The following is a 22,671-nucleotide window of genomic DNA, read 5'->3' on the forward strand; positions in this document are numbered from 1 at the left end:
CTCCGTCCTTGCAAACTACTGCCCCATCTCCAACCTCCCTTTCCTCTCCAAAGTCCTTGAACATGTTGTCGCCTCCCAGTTCCGTGCCCATCTTTCCCGCAACTCCATGTTTAAATCCCTCCAATCAGGTTTCCGCCCTTGCCATAGTCCCGGAACGGCTCTCATCAAAGTCAAAAATGACATCCTTTGTGACTGTGACAAAGGTAAACTATCTCTCCTCATCCTTTTTGACTTGTCGGCAACCTTTGACACAGGTGACCACTCCATCCTCCTTCAAGGCCTCTCCACCATCGTCCAGCTGGGTGGAACTGCACTCGCCTGGTTCCATTCTTATTTATCTAATTGTAGCCAGAGAATCACCTTCAATGGCTACTCTTGCCTCTCTTGCATCGTTACCTCTAGTGACCCCCAAGGATCTATACTTGAGTTCCTCCATTTTCACATTTACATGCTGCCCATTGGCGACATAATCCAAAAACACAGCGTCAGTTTCCACATATACACTGACGACACCCAGCTCTACCTCACCACCACTTCTCTCGACCTCTCCACGGTCTCCAAATTTTTAGACTGCTTGTCTGACATCAAATTCTGGATGAGCAGAAATTTTCTCCAATTAAATATTGGGAAAACCGAAGCCATTGTTATTGGTCCCCGCCACAAACTCTGTTCCCTAGCCATTGACTCCATCCCCGCCACAAACTCTGTTCCCTAGCCATTGACTCCATCCCTGTCCCTAACATCTGTCTGAGGCTGAACCATATTGTTCTCAACCTAGATGTCATAGTTGACTCTGAAACGAGCTTCCAACCGCATATCCGCAGCATAACGAAGACCACCTATTTCCACCTCCGTAACATCGCCTGTCTCCACACTTGCCTCAGCTCATCCACTGCTGAAACATTCATCCATGCCTTTGTTACTTCTAGACTTTGACTATTCCAACGCACTCCTGGCTGGCCTCCCACATTCTACCCTACGTAAACTTGAGATGATCCAAAACTCAGCTGCCCATATCCTAACTCGCATCAAGTCCCATTCACCCATCACCCCTGTGCTCGCTGACCTACATTGGCTCCCGGTTAAGCAATGCCTCGATTTCAAAATTCTCATCCTTGTTTTCAAATCCCTCCATGGACTCACCCTCCCTATCTCTGTAATCTCCTCCAGCCCCACAACCACCCCCCTCTCACAAAGATATCTGTGCTCCTCTAATTCTGGCCTCTTGAGCATCCCTGATTATAATCGCTGTTGCCTAAGCCCTCAGCTCTGGAATTCCCTACCTAAACATCTCCGCCTCTCTTTCCTCCTTTAAAACATTCCTTAAAACTTACTTCTTTGACCAAGTTGTTGGTCATCTACCCTAATTTCTCCTTATGTGGCTTGGTTTTCAAACTTTTTGGGGGAGAAATTGACCTCCTTTGCTCCTCCCTTTAGCGCCTCCAGGGAACAATAATGGGGCGCTAAAGGCTTACCGACCAGGCGCGGTGAAATCAGCACAGATCGCAGGTGCTGTCACCCAACATCACAGTTTTAGGCTTCAATGAATGCAGCATTGGTCCTTTCCTTTAAGGGAGGGAAGGAACCTGTAAAACCGGCAGTGCTGCATGGAATATTGTGCAGTGCTCTGCCGATACTACCCCTCTCATTCCCTTTAGCACTCTAAGGCAAGTGATAGCGCTTGATTTAGCGCTCCACTTCCCTCTTGGAGCTCTAAAGTGGAAATTTCCGTTGGAATCAATTGTGTAGCGCCCGCTTTTGGGCTCCTGCATAAGTTATCGCTCCAAACGGGGCATTACGCAATTTCTAGCCCTTTGTCTTATCATGCTCCTGTGAAGCACCTTGGGACATTTTACACCATTACAGGCGCTATATAAATACAAGTTGTTATTGTTGTTGTTGATAGCCTATGAATGCTCAACATGTTGGCCTGAAATTCTATTCTCCATGATTTTAGCAAAGGTGTTAACTTGTTGATTTAAACTGGTGTGCAGGGAGCAGAACTTCAGAAATAAGAAGAGAGTAATAGTGGAGAGAGGAATTTGAGAGCAATTACATATTTGTACACTATTATTTCACAGTGTAGACATTTGGGGTGTAGGAGATCCATTTATACAGTTCTCAAGCAATCCTTGTGTGCTATATTTTGCAATGGTGACATAACATAGCTTGAACCTGGAGCAGCTGGCGAGAGTTTTAAACATAAGCATCTCCCTGACAATGGAGGCAGTGTGAACCTGGAGCAGCTGAAGGGAATTTTGAGCCTGGAGCAGCTGGAGGGAGTTTTAAACATAAGCATCTCCCTGACAATGGAGGCAGCTCGAGCCTGGAACAGCTGGAAGGAGTTTTAAACATAAGCGTCTCCCTGACAACGGAGGCAGTGCGAGCCTGGAGCAGCTGGAGAGAGTTTTGAGCCTGGAGCAGTTGGAGGGAGTTTTAAACATAAGCATCTCCCTGACAACGGAGGCAGCTCAAGCCTGGAGCAGCTGGAGGGAGTTTTAAACATAAGCATCTCCCTGACAACAGAGGCAGCTCGAGCCTGAAGTAGCTGGAGGGAGTTTTAAGCATAAGCATCTCTCTGACAACGGAGGCAGCTCAAGCCTGGAGCAGCTGGAGGGAGTTTTAAACATAAGCGTCTCCCTGACAACGGAGGCAGCATGAGCTTGGAGCAGCTGGAGGGAGTTTTAAAATAAGCGTCTTCCTGACAACGGAGGCAGTACAAACCTGAAGTAGCTGGAAGGAGTTTTAAAATAAGCGTCTCCCTGACAACGGAGGCAGCTCAAGCCTGGAGCAGCTGGAGGGAGTTTTAAACATAAGCGTCTCCCTGACAACGGAGGCAGCATGAGCTTGGAGCAGCTGGAGGGAGTTTTAAAATAAGCGTCTTTTTAACAACGGAGGCAGTACAAGCCTGAAGTAGCTGGAGGGAATTTTAAGCATAAGCATCTCTCTGACAATGGAGGCAGCTCGAACCTGGAGCTATTACAGGTCCTGTCAAGTGGACAAAATGAGAAATAAAAAGTAATAAAATTATGGCATCACAAGGATGGAGGACGGTGATTGGTTCTTCCATTTTATTGAATCACTGGACAGGGAATGAATCTTAAAGAAAGCTAATAACTGATTTAATTTGCTTCAGTTGCTGATTTTCTAATTTTAACTTAATTTATAATTATGGTATATATTATTTAATTTTGTTTAATTATAATTAATCTGTATTGCACTGATTTTACTATTGTATACTCATAGAAACATAGAAACATAGAAAATAGGTGCAGGAGCAGGCCATTCAGCCCTTCTAGCCTGCACCGCCATTCAATGAGTTCATGGCTGAACATGAAACTTCAGTACCCACTTCCTGCTTTCACGCCATACCCCTTGATCCCCCGAGTAGTAAGGACTTCATCTAACTCCCTTTTGAATATATTTAGTGAATTGGCCTCAACTACTTCCTGTGGTAGAGAATTCCACAGGTTCACCACTCTCTGGGTGAAGAAGTTTCTCCTTATCTCGGTCCTAAATGGCTTACCCCTTATCCTTAGACTGTGACCCCTGGTTCTGGACTTCCCCAACATTGGGAACATTCTTCCTGCATCCAACCTGTCCAAACCCGTCAGAATTTTAAACGTTTCTATGAGGTCCCCTCTCACTCTTCTGAACTCCAGTGAATACAAGCCCAGTTGATCCAGTCTTTCTTGATAGGTCAGTCCCACCATCCCGGGAATCAGTCTGGTGAATCTTCGCTGCACTCCCTCAATAGCAAGTATGTCCTTCCTCAAGTTAGGAGACCAAAACTGTACACAATACTCCAGGTATGGCCTCACCAAGGCCCTGTACAACTGTAGCAACACCTCCCTGCCCCTGTACTCAAATCCCCTCGCTATGAAGGCCAACATGCCATTTGCTTTCTTAACCGCCTGCTGTACCTGCATGCCAACCTTCAATGACTGATGTACCATGACACCCAGGTCTCGTTGCACCTTCCCTTTTCCTAATCTGTCACCATTCAGATAATATCCACATTATACTTCATCTGCCACGCATTTGCCCACTCACCTAACCTATCCAAGTCACTCTGTAGCCTCATAGCATCCTCCTCGCAGCTCACACTGCCACCCAACTTAGTGTCATCCGCAAATTTGGAATGTACAATGTAAACAGCTGGGGCCCTTATTGTATTATTTACAATGTAATTTGAAGTTCTTTTTTTTTAGTTTTTTCGCCTGTGTCTGGCTGCATGCGCATTTTGGCTGTCACTTCACACCCATGCCTTTTACCTCTTTTTACACTTCTCCCACTTTTTCTCTCTTTCCCTTAATGGTCATTATCTAACATGTTGTAAAATTGTTGTGAAGTGCCTTGGGATGTTTTACTACATTAAAGATGCTATATAAATAAAAGTTATTATTATTAACTTACTGGTTATGCTTGATGGTATTGATTACCTTTCATCCGTGATCTATGTATGTAATCTATTGACAATAGTGGTTTTCACCCAACACTGAAGTTATCTCTGAGAATTTACATAGATTGTTCAACTTCTTGTTCTTGTCGCCGTGGTCTTTTCCTGAACACTGCAGCGTTTACCGTCATGAATGGTTTAACCTCAGATGAACCATTGGCCTGAGACTTTTGACCTTCCTGGGTAGGGCAGTGTTGTTTTTTCTGAGGACCACAGGAGCATCTTTACTTATCAGAACTAAAATACCAGAACTAGAGTACCTTGTGCAGAAATATATTATTTTTACAGCTGTTGTAACCATGATGGGCTCGTATTGATTGGGTTTATATTGTCTGCAGTGAATTGCTGGAGTATTTAATTGCTGTTTGATTTGTCGATTAGTGTTGCTGCAGCTTTGCGATAATTCCTTAATAAAGCTTGTTAGTTGCTTAGGTTATTAAATACTCCATGGGATCAGAAGTTTTAAACTATTTGGCAGCATTATTTATAGTTGAACTATTGAATACTTTCTATATTTCATGCACAATTTGTTTTATCTGCAGCCTTCAAATTGATTTTCTATATGTACTAAGTGAGAAGAATTACGAAGTAAAATTACAGCAATCCCCAGAACAGTGGTATTTTTACATTTCAGGTGGTCTGAATACTTATTATATAAACTTGTATTTTGTATTCAGTTTCTTTTATACAATGAAAGAAATACTGCTCCAGTCTTCTAAGATTCAGACAAAAAATAGGCCACTAACTCCAGTCCCCAAGAAATTCCAATTTTTACAAGGTTTTGCTGGCAGCCAGACTTAGTGAATCCAGTAAGCCTAGGTTGTAATTAGCTGTCTGAAATCTGCGAATAGAGAATCAGCAGTGCAATACCATACTATGGCCAGTATAAAAGCAGCTTTAGTCAACTTTGAAAGCAAAATAAGCGCATTGGGCTAGGGCATCTATTTAGGAAGCCAGACTCCAGAAAAAAATGACATCTGAATGGAGAAGGAAATCATACAGACCAAAAATAAACTCCAGATTATCACTACAAGAATGAAGGAGAAAGTTAGTAAAACAAAGGGTTATTAGAACCTGGAAGACTTTAAGCAAGTGATTGCTGTGATAGACTGTAACTTTATTTAAAAGAGAATTTAATCAATACATTTTTTTATTCATCCCTGGGAGAGGGCATCGCTGGCAAGGCCAGCATTTATTGCCCATCCCTAATTGACCTCGAGAAGGTGGTGGTGAGCCACCTTCTTGAACTGCTGTAGTCTGTGTGGTGAAGGTACTCCCACAGTGCTGTTAGAGAGGGAATTCCACGATTTTGGCCCAGCGGCAATGAAGGAACGGCGATATATTTCCAAGTCAGGATGGTGTGTAACTTGGAAGGAAACTTGGAGGTGGTGGTGTTCACATGCAACTGCTCCCCTTGTCCTTCTAGGTGGTAGAGGTCGCAGGTTTGGGAGGTGCTGTCGAAATGACCTCCATCTGTGCTTTAGTTTATATGATTCTAAATAACCAGCAAAATACTGTATAAATGGCCCTTCTAGAAGCTGCCATCATTTGCAAGAGGCACAACAGCTAGCCAAAATAGAGCAAAATGGAAGAAACTAGTGGTGGCAAACGCACTCAGCATTGCAGGACTGACACAATAAACAGCACTTGGAGAATAGGCGTCTGAAGGCTTAAACTCTCCTATACAATATAAGCTATTCATCTGGCAAATTACATTACTTCTGTACTCTAAGTCATTGATGTGTGAAAAATAAAAAGTGAAAAATGTCTTCAGGGTGTTTAGGGAATATCAGATGTCTTAAAATACGCTGACAATTAAGGTGTTACAAAGGAGCCTGTTAAGTGTGAACATTTGCTCAATCATTCCATTTATCACTGAGAGGCAGGACTAGATCATGAACTATTGGGTCAGACTTTAGCCAAAACAAAGTACTGCCTGGCTCAGGCTTGAGGTTATTGTACACTTATTTTGTTGTTGAGATGGAGGTGAGATTATCGAGTTTTAATGGGAGAAAATCCCTTTAACCTGCATTATTAGGTAATCTCAAACAATTGTCCTGCTAACTTTTCCACCTATGACCCAAGATCAGCTCTTCACTTCTGTTTTATCTGTCACAAAGTGAAGGCAATGCTTTAATTCCTGCTGGGGTTAACTTCCACTCTACAGGCTTTTGCTGTGATTGTGATAGCGAGAGTAAACCTTTGACTTCACAAGTACACAAATGTTGTCGGCTCTGAAGACTGAAACGAAAGAAAGAAACTAAAAAATGTGGGGAGGAGGTCAGATGAGGGGAAATTTAGATATCTAAAGAGAAAGGTCAATGCAATAGAGCAGCATAGCGATTTGGGTAAAAATAAGCAGAGTGTGACAGGAAGGGACAGAGTGTAATGGCAGCAGTGCAGCAGAGAATAAGGTCAAAACAGGGAATAATAGTAAAAAAATTAAAGTAAAGGCTCTTTATCTGAATGCACGAAGCATTTGTAATAAGATAGATGAACTAGTGGCACAAATAGAGTTAAATGGATTTGAATTAATAGCCATTACAGAGACGTGGTTGCAAGGTGACCAAGGTTGGGAACTAAATGTTCCAGGGTACTTGACGTTTAGAAAAGACAGGCAGAATGGTAAAGGTGGGTGAGTAGCCCTGATAATAAAGGATGATACAGGTTGAACTTCCCTTATCCAGAACCCTCGGGACCTCACCTGTTCTGGATAAGGGATTTTTCCGGACGATGGGTGGTCACATTAAATTGGATGGTACAGGTGCTGAACAAAGGGATATCGGGGCTGGCTTGTGGCTGGGAGTGCGGCAGAGAGATCATGGGTGGGGCTGCGGTGGACCGTGGGGTCAGGCCAGCGATTGCGGGAGTTGGCAGCGAGGAAGGACTTCAATTTGTTCAATTTATTCATGTTGGAGTTCTGCGCATGCGCCACCTGGTGGCCAGGAATGGTTCTGGACAAGGGCTGGTTCTGGACAAGGGAGTTCTGGATAAGGGAGGTTCAACTTGTATAAGGACATGAGAGAGAAAGGGGTCGAAATTGCCCTCTGCCCCAAATGGGACGCACCTACTGTTTTCGAAGGGTTCCGTCCACCCCAATGCATAGGACAGAAATTCAGGACTTGGTGGGGTTTTTTGGAGCGGTGTCATCATCAGGGCGGAAGTAGGTCGGGCCAGAGTAGCCGCCACTAGCTGGGCATAAGTGGGGGCGGGTCGGAGTGGCTGATGATCCAAGTCAGCAGTGCTGCGCTGATGATGTCATCACTCTGGTGCATCACAATGTCCCTCCCCTTCAGTTAAAGGGGATGGCCGCTGTGAACTCTGCAACCAATGGCAAACACTGGGCCACCAGAAAGGGTTTCGGCCGGGCCAGCGGCCTAGCACCCAAGAGAGGATGCTAGGCTGCCTGTTGGCGGCCCGGCCAAACCCGCAGGCATAATTGTCGGCCTGACCTAGCAGTCGGCCGACAATAAAAATGAAATGGAGTCGCCGGCAGCGCCACCTCCCCTTTAAGGGCAGCTGCACCGCCCAGCCACAGAAAGGATACCGACAGCAAAAGCTGTCAGTGGCACTGATCGGCGGGGGCGTCATTCCTGCAGAGCATTTTTCAAAAGGGACAATTTCCCGTGGTGCAATTTCGGGAAGGGGTCGCCGCCGGTCGGTAAAGGGTCGGCGTGTGCAAGACGCGGTGGGAAACCGGGCGGGGCGGTCTCCTACACCGCTCCAAAACTGAAGGAGGGCTATATGTAAAATGGCAGCCCCTCCATGGAGACTCGGCGGCCAATCCGTACTGACACATGGCCACCGCTTTCAGGCAGCCACAGGCCTTATAGAAAGGGGCAATTTCGGCCCCAAAGGATCTTGGCTCGGAAGATCAGGAAGTAGAATCAGTATGGGTGGAGATAAGGAATAACAAGTGGCGGAAAACACTGGTGGAAGTAGCTATACCGTTGGAAAGAATATTAATGAAGAAATAGAAGGAGCTTGTAATAAATGTAATAATCGTGGGGGACTTTAATCTTCATATAGACTGGACAAATCAAATTGGTAAAGGTAGTCCGGAGGATGAGTTCATGGAATGCATTTGGGACAGTTTCCTAGAATACTACTTCATGGAACCAACCAAGGAACAGGCTATTTTAGATCCTGTATTGTGTAATGAGACAGGGTTAATTAGCAATCTCATAGTAAAGGATCCTCTGGGGCAGACTGATCATAATAACGATAGAATTTCACGTTATGTTTGAGAGTGACTTGCCCATGTCCGAAACTAGAGTCTTAAACTGAAATAAAGCCAATTAAATAGGTATGAAGGGCGAGTTGACTAAGGTAGATAGTAAAAATGGATTTAAAGGTATGGCAATAGATAAGCAGTGGCTAGCATTTAAAGAAATATTTCATAATTCTCAACAAAAATACATTCCATTGAGAAACAAAGACATCACAGAAAAAATGATCCATCCGTGGCTAACTAAAAAGTTAAGGATAGCATTAGATTGAAAACAGAAGCTTATAATGTTGTGAAGAATAGTAGATAGCCACTCTTGGGGTTGGGAGAGTTTCAGAAACCAGCAAAGAATGGCCAAAAAATTGATAAAAAGGGAAAAAATAGACTATGAGATAAAACTAGCAAGAAATATAAAAACAGATTCTAAGAGCTTCTACAAGTATGTAAAAAGGAAAAGAGTAGCAAAAGTAAATATTGGTCCCTTAGAGACTGAGGCAGGAGAAATTATGATGGGGAATAAGGAAATGGTAGAAACGTTAAACAAATATTTAGTATCTATCTTCACAGTAGAAGATGCAAAAAGCATACCTAAAATGGTGGGGAACCAAGGGTCTGATGAGGGTGAGGAACAGATAATTAATATAAGTAGAGAAAAAGTACTTGAGAAACTAATGGGACTAAAAGCCGACAAATCCCCTGGATCTGACGGCCTACATTCTAAGGTTCTAAAAGAGGTGGCTGCAGAGATAATGGATACATTGGTTCTGATCTTCCAAAATTCCCTAGATTCTAGAACGGTCCCAGTGGATTGGAAGGTAGCAAATGTATCCCCGCTATTCCAGAAAGGAGGTAAAGAGAAAACAGGGAACTATAGGCTAGTTAGCCTGACATCTGTTATCATGAATATGCTGGAATCCATTGTTAAGGAAGTGGTATCAGGGCACTTGGCAGAGTCAACATGGTTTATGAAAGGGAAATCGTGTTTGACAAATTTACTACAGCTTTTTGAGCATGTAACTAGCAAGGTAAATAAAAGGGAATAGTGAATGTAGTATATTTGGATTTCCAAAAGGCATTTGATAAGGTGCCACATAAAAGGTTATTACCTAAGATAAGGGCTCAAGGGATTGGAGGTAATGACAAAGGTATGAAAGCAGAGCTGGTAAAAGTGGCCTGGGTAAATAGATTAAAAGGTAAGACCGTAGATGAGCAGTGGCAAACATTTAAGGTGATATTTCAAAACTCTCAGCAAAAATATATTCCAGTGAGAAAAAAAGACCATCCATGACTAACTAAGGAAGTAAAGGATGCTATCAAATTGAAAACAAAGGCATACAATGTTGGGAAGAACAGTGAAAGGGCGGAGGAGTGGGAATTTTTTAGAAACCAGCAAAGAACAACTAAAAAAATGATAGAGAGAGAAGATAGAGTGTGAAAGTAAACTAGCAAGAAATATAAAAACAGACAGCTTCTACAGTTATATAAAAAGGAAGCGAGCAGCTAAAGTAAACATTAGTCCCTTAGAGGATGAGACTGGGGAATTAATAATGGAGAACAGGGAAATGGTGAAGACTTTGAACAAATATTTTGTATCGGTCTTCATGGTAGAAGACACTAAAAGCATCCCAATAATGGATAATCAAGGGGCCATAGGGAGGGAGGAATTTAAAACAATCACTATCACTAAAGAAAAAGCATTCAGTAAACTAATAAGACTAAAGGTGGACAAGTCCCCTGGACCTGACGGTTTACATCCGAGGGTCTTAAAAGAGGTGACTTCAGAGATAGTAGATGCATTGGTTGTAATTTAACAAAATTCACTGGATTTGGAGAGGTCCCAGCGGACTGGAAAATCGCAAATGTAAAGCCTCTATTTAAGAAAGGAGGGAGACAGAAAGCAGGAAACTATAGACCAGTTAGCCTAACATCTGCCATTGAGAAAATGCTGGAGTCCATCATTAAGGAAGTAATAGCAGGATATTTAGAAAATCATAATGCAGTCAAGCAGAGTCAGCATGGTTTTATGAAAGGAAAATCATGTTTAACAAATTTGCTGGAGTTTTTTGAGGATGTAATGAGCAGGGTGGATAAGGGGGAACCAGTAGATGTCATGTATTTGGATTTCCAGAAAGCATTCGCTAAAGTGCCACATAAAAGGTTACTGCACAAGATAAAAGCTCACGGGGTTGAGGGTAATATATTAGCATGGATAGAGGATTGGCTAACTAACAGAAAGCAGAGAGTCGGGATAAATGGGACATTTTCAGGTTTGCAAACTGTAACGAGTAGGGTGCCATAGGGATCAATGCTGGGGCCTCATCTATTTACAATTTATATTAATGACTTGGATGAAGGAATCAAGTGTAATGTCGCTAAATTTGCTGATGATACAAAGATAGATGGGAAAGCAAGTTGTGAGGAGGAAGCAAAGAATCTGCAAAGGGATATAGATAGGTTAAGTGAGTGGGCAAAGATTTGGCAGATGGAGTATAATGTGGGAAAATGTGAGGTTATCCACTTTGGTAGGAAAAATAAAAAAGCAAATTATTATTTAAATGGGGAGAGATTACAAAATGCAATGGTATAGAGGGATCTGGGAGTCTTTGTACATGAAACACAAAAAGTTAGCATGCAGGTACAGCAAGTAATTAGGAAGGCAAATGGAAGGCTGCAGTATAAAAGTAGCGAAGTCATGCTACAACTGTACATGACATTGGTAAGACCACACCTGGAGTACTGTGTACAATTTTGGTCTCTTTATTTATGGAAGGATACATTTGCACTGGAGGCAGTTCAGAGAAGGTTTACGAGGTTGATTCCTTAGATGAAAGGGTTGTCATATGAAGAAAGATTGAGTAAGTTGGGCCTATACTCATTGGAGTTTAGAAGACTTAGAGGTGATCTTGTTGAAACATATCAGGTTCTGAGGGGGCTTGATAGGGTGGATGCAGAGAGGATGTTTCCCCTCGTGGGGGAATCTAGAACTAGGGGGCATAGTTTCAGAATAAGGGGTCGTCCATTTAAAACGGAAATGAGGAGGAATTTCTTCTCTCAGAGGTTTGTGAATCTTTGGAATTCTCTGCCCCAGAGAGCTGTAGAGGCTGGGTCATTGAATATATTTAAGGTAGAGATAGACAGGTTTTTGAACGATAAGGGCGGGGAGTGGGCAGAGAAGTGGAGCTGAGTCCAAGATCAGATCAGCCATGATCTTATTAAATGGCAGAGCAGGCTTGAGGGGCCAAATGTTCTTATGTTCTTATGTTCTTATATAATGTATTAGCATGGATAAAGGATTGGTTAATGGACAGAAAACAGAGTTGTGATAAATGGGTCTTTTTCAGATTGGCAGACTGTAACTAGTGGGGTACTGCAGGGATTAGTGCTGGGGCCTTAGCTATTTACAATCTACTTTAATGACCTAGATGAAGGAACCGAGTGTAATGTATCTAAGTTTGCTGATGATACAAAGCTAGGTGGGACAGTAAGCTGTGAGGAGAACATAAAGTGTCTGCAAAGAGATATAGATAGACAAAGTGAGTGGGCAGTAAGGTGGCAGATAGAATATAATGTCGGGAAATATGAGGTTATTCACTTTGGTAGAAAGAATAGAAAAACGGAATACTTTTTAAATGGTGAGAAACTTTTAAATGTTGGTGTTCAGAGATTTGGGTGTCCTCGTGCAAGACACACAGAAAGCTAGCATGCAGGTACAGCAAGCGATAAGGAAGACAAATGGCATGTTGTCCTTTATTGCAAGGTGGTTGGAGTATAAGAGTAAGGAAGTCTTGCTACAATTGTACAGGGCTTTGGTGAGAACACACCTGGAGTACTGTGCACAGTTTTGGTCTCCTTATCTAAGGAAGGATATGGTTGCCTTGGAGGCAGTATAACAAAGTTTCACCAGATGGATTTTTGGATTGAGAAGGCTGTCTTATGATGAGAGTTTGTGTAGAATGGGCCTATACTCTCTGGAGTTTAGAAAAATGAGAGGTGATCTCATTGAAACAAACTAGATTCTGAAGGGGATTGACACGGTAGATGCTGAGAGGTTGTTTCCCCTGGCTGGAGTGTCTAGAACGAGGGGTTACAGTCTCAGGATAAGGGAAGACCATTTAGGACAAAGATGAGGAGGAATTTCTTCACTCAGAGGGTTGTGAATCTTTGGAATTCTCTGTCCCAGAGGACTGTGGATGCTGAATCTCTGAGTATTTTCAAGGCCGATACAGATAGATTTTTGGAGTCAAGAGAAATCAGGGGATATGGCAATCAGGCGGGAAAGTGGAGTTGAAGTCGATGATCAGCCATGCTCTTATTGAATAGCGGAGCAGGCTCGATGGGTTGTAGGGCCTACTCCTGCTCCTATTTCTAAGTTCTTATGTTTTTAAACCCTAACTGACATGATTCAGGCTTGTGAATCCCAGTTTAGTATCTGTGTGCTTACTGTACAAGGAAAACATGTTTTACACTTAACTTTGCTTTGTCTTTTCCTTCGACAGCTCTCATGCACGCTGTGGTATTTGGAAATGTGACAGCGATAATCCAGAGGATGTACTCCCGACGGTCCTTGTACCACACCAGGACAAAAGACTTGAAGGACTTCATCCGTGTTCACCGAATCCCCAAGCAGCTGAAACAGCGAATGCTCGAATGTTTCCAGACCACATGGTCTGTAAATAACGGCATTGATGTGAATGAGGTATGCAGCACTAACACTATCTCCTGTCCTGTTAAACACTGGGTTTGCTCATACAGCCCAAGAATTGAAGTGCCGATTGCTCTGTGGGGTATAACAATTTGTCAAGTAAGATCAAGCCACCTGTTTTTTTCCATTTTGTTGGTAGACTGTTTCTTTACCTATACAGCGAAACCAGTACATTTGATTAAGCAGCAATCTGTTTTGAGTAATTTAAATCTCTTACAGCCCATTTAATTAACATGGCTGTGCACCAGTATTAATCAGGCACCACATGCTAATATGTCCATGACCACAGATAAAAACAATGGGCAAGAAACACAATCCAAGAAACACAACCCACAAGTGAGCATATCCACTACTCTTTCCATATCCTGGTTATTTTTCTCCTGAAAATACTGACTCCATCACGCAATAGAAGTTTGCAGCACAGACTGAGGCCATTTGTGTCTGTGCCAGTTCTTTGCAAGAGCAACATAAAACTACCCTGCTCTCTCCCTATAGCCTTGTTATCTTCTGCTTTAAATGTTTATGTACTCCTCCCTTAAAAATGCAATGCTGTTTGCCTCAACTACTCCCTGTGGCATGCCATTTCATGCTCTAAGAATTGTGCAAAGCAATTATTCATTCCCATCCTATCAGCTCACTCTCTTGGAGACTATTTTAAATTGATGATCCCCCTCATCACCAACTCGAACCAGAAACAATAGTCTTTCCTTCTTCACTCCGTCAATATCCTTCATTATCTTAAAATCCCCTAGTACAAGTCCTCTTAGCCCATTCTGAGCCAGTGGAAATAGTTGCAGTGTCTCAGGTCTCTCCTCTGCAAAGCACCCGCTGTAGCACCACTGGATTTTCCTTTCCCAGCAGTTGCAGACTGCTTCTTGTTAAAGCCTGCCCTGCAGGCAAAATTACTTCCAATTTAGGATCCTTAGTTTGGGGTCACGGGGTAAGGGCAATGCTCAGAGGTCTTGCCCAGGCTTCTTCTCCTGTGGGATGAGGGAAATCCGTTCCCGAGTGTCAACGGGCTATTCAACTATAACAGTAGAGCCGAATCCTAATTTGCGCACTTTCTTCTGGGAGTCAATAGATATCAATCAAGTGCTGGAGTCCTGGCTACCTGTAATTCCCCCTCCTTCACCCAGGGACACTGAGTTAATTCCTGGTGCCTCTTACTACTATCACAAAGTGGTGTTCAAAATCGGGTGCTTCCTGATTCGTATGGCTCAGTACTGCAAGCATATATTGAATTTACACACTGAGCCATAAGGAGAAGGCATATCCACCATTCTTAAGCATCACGATCATCGTGATGGAATTAAAGCTTTCATGCTTTCTCAGTTTTAGATGCTTGACACCTGCCATAATTAAGTTAGTGGTTTTAGTTCCAAAGGTGACTGCTTTAGTATAGATTGCAGGCTGTTTTCATCTATAATTTTAATTATTAAAAAGGTGAGTAGCACCTTTCTTATATATCAACCAGATATCTCTGAACTTCATTTAATGTTTCACATTATCTGAATATTTTCTGCTCTAATTGCTTCTCCTCGCGATTCTATGTCCTGGCTCTGCACTCACAGCTCCATATTCTGGCATGGTGCCAACCCCTTTCTCTCTGACCTGGCCCTGTGTTAATTCCTTTCTCCATTTGGTTTTGTTAATTGTATTTGAAATTTCAACATAGAGGCGTGAACAACACATATTACAAGTGTTGTAATTTCAAACATTGTGAGTGGAGACATTGTTTGCACATGCTTCCTTCTTATACAAACATAGAAACATAGAAACATAGAAACATGGCAAATATGTGCAGGAGTAGGTCATTCGGCCCTTCGAGCCTGCACCACCATTCAATAACATCATGGCTAATCGTTCACCTCAGAACCCCTTTCCTGCTTTCTCTCCATACCCCTTGATCCCTTGAGCCGTAAGGGCCATATCTAACTCCATCTGAAAATATCCAATGAACTGGCATCAACGACTCTCTGCGGTCGGGAATTCCACAGGTTAACAACACTCTGAGTGAAGAAGTTTCTCCTCATCTCAGTACTAAATGGCTTACCCCTTATCCGAAGGCTGTGTCCTCTGGTTCTGGACTTCCCCAACATCGGGAACATTCTTCCTGCATCTAACCTGTCCAGTCCCGTCAGAATTTTATATGTTTCTATGAGATCCCCTCTCATTCTTCTAAACTCCAGTGAATATAGCCCAGTCGATCCAGTCTCTCCTCATATGTCAGTCCTGCCAGCCCAAGAATCAGTCTGGTGAACCTTCGCTGCACTCCCTCAATAGCAAGAACGTCCTTCCTCAGATTAGGAGACCAAAACGAACACAATATTCCAGGTGAAGCCTCACCAAGGCCCTAAACAACTGCAGTAAGACCTCCCTGCTCCTATACTCAAATCTCCTAGCTATGAAGGCCAACATATCATTTGCCTTCTTCACCGCCTGCTGTACCTGCATGCCAACTTTCAATGACTGATGTACCATGACACCCAGGTCTCGTTACACCTCCCCTTTGCCTAATCTGCCGCCATTCAGATAATATTCTGCCTTCGTGTTTTTGCCCCCAAAGTGGATAACCTCACATTTATCCACATTATACTGCATCTGCCATGTATTTGCCCACTCACCTAACCTGTCCAAGTCACCCTGCAGCCTCTTAGTGTCCTCCTCACAGCTCACACTGCCACCCAGTTTAGTGTCATCTGCAAACTTGGAGATATTATACTCAATTCCTTCATCTAAATCATTAATGTATATTGTAAATAGCTGGGGTCCCAGCACTGAACCCTGCAGCACCACAATCGTCACTGCCTGCCATTCTGAAAAGGACCCGTTTATCCCGACACTCTGCTTCCTGTCTGCCAACCAGTTCTCTATCCACATCAGTACATTACCCCCAATACCATGTGCTTTAATTTTGCACACCAATCTCTTGTGTGGGACCTTGTCAAAAGCCTTTTGAAATACACCACATCCACTGGTTCTCCCTTGTCTACTCGACTAGTTACATCCTCAAAAAATTCCAGGAAATTTGCCAAGCATGATTTCCCTTTCATAAATCCATGCTGACTTGGACCGATCCTGTCACTGCTTTCCAAATGCGCTGCTATTTCATCTTTAATAATTGATTCCAACATTTTCCCCACTATTGCTGTCAGGCTAACCGGTCTATAATTACTCGTTTTCTCTTTCCCTCCTTTTTTAAAAAGTGGTGTTACATTAGCTACCCTCCAGTCCATAGGAACTGATCCAGAGTCGATAGACTGTTGGAAAATGATCACCAATGCATCCAATATTTCTAGGGCCACGTCCTCAAGTACTCTGGGATGCAGACTATCAGGCCTCAGGGATTTATCGGCCTTCAATCCCATCAATTTCCCTAACACAATTTCCCACCTAATAAGGATTTCCTTCAGTTCCTCCTTCTCACTCGGTCCCCTAGTATTTCCGGAAGGTTATTTGTGTCTTCCTTCGTGAAGACAGAACCAAATTATTTTTTCAACTGGTCTGCCATTTCTTTGTTCCCCATTACAAATTCACCTTGCGCTAGGAGTTAAATTAAAAAGTAGGGCCTCAAAGGTAGTAATCTTAGGATTGCTACCAGTGCCACGTGCTAGTCAGAGTCGGAATCACAGGATAGCTCAGATGAATACGTGGCTTGAGGCATGGTGCAGAAGGGAGGGATTCAAATTCCTGGAACATTGGAACTGGTTCTGGGGGAGGTGGGATCAGTACAAACCGGGCAGTCTGCACCTGGGCAGGACTGGAACCAATGTCCTAGTGGAAGGATTTGCTAGTGCTGTTGGGGAGGGGTTAAACTGATATGGCAGGGGGATGGGAACCTATGCAGGGAGACAGAGGGAAATAAAATGGGGGCAGAAGCAAAAGATAGAAAGGAGAATAGTAAAAGTGGAGGACAGAGAAACCCAAGACAAAAATCAAAAAGGGCCACATTACAGCAAAATTCTAAAGGGGCAAAGTGTCTTAACAAGACAAGCCTGAAGGCTCTATGACTCAATGCGAGGAGTATTCGTAATAAGGTGGATGAATTAACTGCACAGGCAGTAATTAATTAATATGATATAATTGGCATCACGGAGACATGGCTCCAGGGTGACCAAGGCTGGGAACTCAACATCCAGGAGTATTCAACATTCAAGAAGGAGAGACAGAAAGGAAAAGGAGTGGGGTAGCATTGCTGGTTAAAGAGGAAATTAACGCAATTGTAAGCAAGGACATTAGCTTGGATGATGTGGAATCTGTATGGGTGGAGCTGCAGAATACCAAAGGACAGAAAACGCTAGTGGGAGTTGTGTACAGACCACCAAACAGTAGTCATGAGGTTGGGGACAGCATCAAACAAGAAATTAGGGATGCGTGCAATAAAGGTACAGCAGTTATCATAGGCAACTTTAATCTACATATAGATTGGGCTAACCAAACTGGTAGCAATACGTGGAGGAGGATTTCCTGGAGTGTATTAGGGATGGTTTTCTCGACCAATATGTCGAGTAACCAACTAGAGGGCTGGCCATCCTCAACTGGGTGATGTGTAATGAGAAAGGACTAATTAGCAATCTTGTTGTGCAAGACCCCTTGGGGAAGAGTGACCATAATATGGTGGAATTCTTTATTAAGATGGAGAGTGACACAGTTAATTCAGAGACTAGGGTCCTGAACTTAAGGAAAGGTAACTTCGATGGTATGAGACGTGAATTGGCTAGAATAGACTGGCAAATGATACTTAAAGGGTTGATGATGGACAGGCAATGGCAAACATTTAAAGATCACATGGATGAACTTCAACAATTGTACATCCCTGTCTGGAGTAAAAATAAAACGGGGAAGGTGGCTCAACCGTGGCTAACAAGGAAAATTAAGGACAGTGTTAAATCCAAGGAAGAGGCATATAAATTGCCCAGAAAAAGCAGCAAACCTGAAGACTGGGAGAAATTTAGAATTCAACAGAGGAGGACAAAGGGTTTAATTAGAAGGGGAAAATAGAGTATGAGAGGAAGCTTGCTGGGAACATAAAAACTGACTGCAAAAGCTTCTATAGATATGTGAAGAGAAAAAGATTAGTGAAAACAAACGTAGGTCCCTTGCAGTCAGATTCAGGTGAATTTGTAATGGGGAACAAAGAAATTATGCATTCTATTTGCCTGGTTTCTGAATACATTGTTGTGAGAATAATCCTTTTTATTCAGACTGTGACACTATATAGTACCTGTTGTGTCACAGTGCAGGAATATAACGATTCAGTTTGTTTAGCTAAATTCATATAGTGTTCTGCCACTTAAATGTACCGTGATATTGAAAGGTTTCGACATCTCATTACCATATCTAATAGCTGCATTTCTGGCTTGTATTTCCAATGCCAAAACATATTAAGGATAAATAAAGCCATAGCAATTCTCATGAAAACCTTCAATTGGGACATAACACGGACTTCTAGGGGATGAAATGTGATTTAACAAGTGTAGTGTGATGGCATTTGAGTTTCAGAAACTGCAGAGTCAACTGTCAGTAAATTGGCTCAACAGAGAAACAGAGATGAGTAAATCTGACTGCACTGCACACCATTTGAAGAAGTGCCAGGGATGTGCAGTCAGTGTCTGTTGTGAAGTGTGACAGTGGTTTGAACATTAAGTCAATTTTTCTTTGTCAACAATCCATATGGCTTTCTCATTTGGAGATTGATGACCAGTGCTTTGCATAATGAGGTCATGCGCTTTGGCTGATGAGGGAAAGATATTTTGTGGGCTCCCTTAAAATCGTCCTCTGGCGACTGGCCACAGCTCACTTCACACCACCCCTCATGTGGCACACACATTTCTATTGCAGCTTTATCATCATTGACCAACAGGAAAACATCATCTGCCACGCTTGGCTTACATGCACTGGAATACAGGCAATCTTCAGCAGCAATAGCTGATGGCCACTCTTGCATTGCTTGACCCTTCAGTCAAAGCACTTTCTAATATGACCATCTTTGTATGCAAACAGTTCCAAGAAACCCCAGTCGAAAGTTGGATGTAAGTGTGGAGACCACTGTCCAAGGTTCTGTCCAGGGTGAGGCTGCATTAGGTTCAGAGGTGAACTCCTGCATAAAGGGGACGATTTTCACTCAGAAAAATCGGCATTAGTGGAGCGGTAAGGGCCTAAAAATGGGGCCAGTTAATTTCAACGATCCGCCATCTGTAACTTTCACAGAGGCCTATATCTGGGCTGCCGAAACGACTGCCTGAACAAGCGATAGGCCTCATTCCCATGCAAAGCGAAGTCCTAATGATATAGTTAGGACGCCGCTTGCAATTTTAATGGAGATATGGGCAGAACGTACAACATGATCCGTGTGCACTGCTGTTCTGATCAGGAAAGAGACGGAATTTATTTTCCTCCTGGCTCCACAAAAACAATGCAAAGCACTGCTAGCTCCCTCCTCACCTCGCCGTAGCCTCTCACCCCCCCTCCTGCCGGCTTGCCAGCCAGTCAACATTCGTAAGCCTGAAGAGTGGCTAGCTGCATCAGGCATCCGTAGCTTGTCTGCCAAGTTCGTATGAAGCCTGGGCCTTCAAAGTGATGGCAGCCTCTTCGCTGCCGGAACAAGCGAACAGACCACACACTCTGCCGGTCGGCTGCCCAAAAGTCAAAATTGACCCAAAACATCCTTGTCAAAACATAAATTATTAAAAATTTAACAAGATGTTTCTTTAATTCTTAATTGTCATTTTCAAAGCAGAATTATCCTATTGTGAATGACCTGTTAAAAAATTTAGAAGAATGTGAAAAATTATGCTGAAATTAGAATTTCTCATTGATCACGCTGGGTGTTTCAGTCAGCTAACTCTCAGTCCTGGAAACTAGGTCTGAATCCAGATTGACAGATGCAGATCTGCTCTTTCTAATTGGTCCTAAATGGTATGAGTTTGGAAAGTCTTAAAATACAAAACTGTCCATTTTCATTAATAAATATCACTAAATTGCTAATCTTATTCAGATAGTTGGTGCATAAAATGGAAACATCACACTGGAATGATGAGAGAAAGAGATTATATTTTGGGGTTTGTCTGTTGTGATTAGTGCCAAGACAGCTCCTTAAAGAGAGCTCCCTGTGAACCATAATGTGCCATCGTATTTTCAATATCTAGGAAGGCTGGAACTGCATTTGGCTTATTGGATATGTCACATGTCCCCTTATGATCTCCTGCACCTCAGAAAACAGTAGAATAAACATGGCTTAGACTAAAACTATAGAACAGGTTTATTAAAAATAGCATAAGCAATAGCAAAAACATGCTGAATTTAGATGAAAGAAACATAGAAACATAGAAAATAGGTGCAGGAGCAGGCCATTCAGCCCTTCTAGCCTGCACCGCCACTCAATGAGTTCATGGCTGAACATGAAACTTCAGTACCCCCTTCCTGCTTTCTCGCCATAACCCTTGATCCCCCGAGTAGTAAGGACTTCATCTAACTCCATTTTGAATATATTTAGTGAATTGGCCTCAACTACTTTCTGTGGTAGAGAATTCCACAGGTTCACCACTCTCTGGGTGAAGAAGTTTCTCCTCATCTCGGTCCTAAATGGCTTACCCCTTATCCTCAGACTGTGACCCCTGGTTCTGGACTTCCCCAACATTGGGAACATTCTTCCTGCATCTAACCTGTCTAAACATGTCAGAATTTTAAACGTTTCCATGAGGTCCCCTCTCATTCTTCTGAACTCCAGTGAATACAAGCCCAGTTGATCCAGTCTTTCTTGATAGGTCAGTCCCGCCATCCCGGGAATCAGTCTGGTGAATCTTCGCTGCACTCCCTCAATAGCAAGAATGTCCTTCCTCAAGTTAGGAGACCAAAACTGTACACAATACTCCAGGTGTGGCCTCACCAAGGCCCTGTACAACTGTATCTATTCCTATTCAAACATGGAAAGTAATAAACAAGCAGAACCTTTTGCTAATGCATTTAGGAACACAGGACCTGAGAAAGTGTGAAGCCCTTTGTATTTTCCGAATGGAGTCTCGCACAGATTTCATGAATTGGGAGCCCACTTCCTCAGATTTAGCCATGATACCCTTTCAAGGTTGAACAAGAACAAAGCAAATCCAAACACAAGAGAATGTCTGCAGACCTGAGCCACCTCTGCAGAGTGTTGGTAGATTCCCATCTAATAGATATTTGATACAAGTCTATTTGTCATCTTGTAAAATCCCATTCAACTTAATTGAACATAACAAAAGAACATAAGAAATAGGAGCAGTATTAGGCCATACGGCCCCTTGAGCCTGCTCCGCCATTTAATACGGTCATGGCTGATCCGATCATGGACTCAGGTCCACTTCCTTGCCCGCTCTCCATAACCCCTTATTCCCTTATCGTTTAAGAAACTGTCTATTTCTGTCTTAAATTTATTCAATGTCCCAGCTTTCACAGCTCTCTGAGGCAGCGAATTCCACAGAGCCACAACCCTTTGAGAGAAGAAATTTCTCCTCATCTCAGTTTTAAATGGGCGGCCCCTTACTCTAAGATCATGCCCTCTAGTTCTAGTCTCCCCTATCAGTGAAAGCATCCTCTCTGCATCCACCCTGTCAAGCCCCCTCATAATCTTGTACACTTCGATAAGATCACCTCTCATTCTTCTGAATTCCAATGAGTAGAGACCCAACCTACTCAACCTTTTCTCATAAGTCAGCCACCTCATCTCTGTAATCAACCTAGTGAACCTTCTCTGAATTCCAAAGCAAGAATATCATTTCGTAAATATGGAAACCAAAACTGCACGCAGTATTCCAGGTGTGGCCTCATCAATACCCTGTACAACTGTAGTAAGACTTTCCTGCTTTTATACTCCATCCCTTTGCAATGAGGTATGAGGCGTGAATTGGCTGGGATGGATTGGCGAATGATACTTAAGGGGTTGACTGTGGATGGGTAATGGCAGACATTTAGAGACCGCATGGATGAACTACAACAATTGTACATTCCTGTCTGGCATAGAACTAAAAAAGGGAAGGTGGCTCAACCGTGGCTATCAAGGGAAATCAGGGATAGTATTAAAGCCAAGGAAGTGGCATACAAATTGGCCAGAAATAGCAGCGAACCTGGGGACTGGGAGAAATTTAGAACTCAGCAGAGGAGGACAAAAGGTTTGATTAGGGCAGGGAAAATGGAGTATGAGAAGAAGCTTGCAGGGAACATTAAGACGGATTGCAAAAGTTTCGATAGATATGTAAAGAGAAAAAGGTTAGTAAAGACAAACGTAGGTCCCCTGCAGTCAGAATC

The 22,671-nt window shown here is 43.0% G+C and overlaps 1 protein-coding gene across 1 annotated transcript in view; it reads left to right on the forward strand.

The window, feature by feature from the left end:
• Nucleotides 1-22,671, forward strand: part of kcnh3 (potassium voltage-gated channel, subfamily H (eag-related), member 3) — a 939,094-nt gene that overhangs the window by 616,845 nt on the left and 299,578 nt on the right. The window contains exon 8 of the mRNA XM_070875952.1: nt 13,184-13,383. Coding sequence (XP_070732053.1) covers nt 13,184-13,383 — 200 coding nt within the window. The remainder of the gene's footprint in view (nt 1-13,183; nt 13,384-22,671) is intronic.

The sequence above is a fragment of the Pristiophorus japonicus genome, chromosome 3 (genome assembly GCF_044704955.1).
Source record: "Pristiophorus japonicus isolate sPriJap1 chromosome 3, sPriJap1.hap1, whole genome shotgun sequence".
Lineage (NCBI taxonomy): Eukaryota > Metazoa > Chordata > Chondrichthyes > Pristiophoridae > Pristiophorus > Pristiophorus japonicus.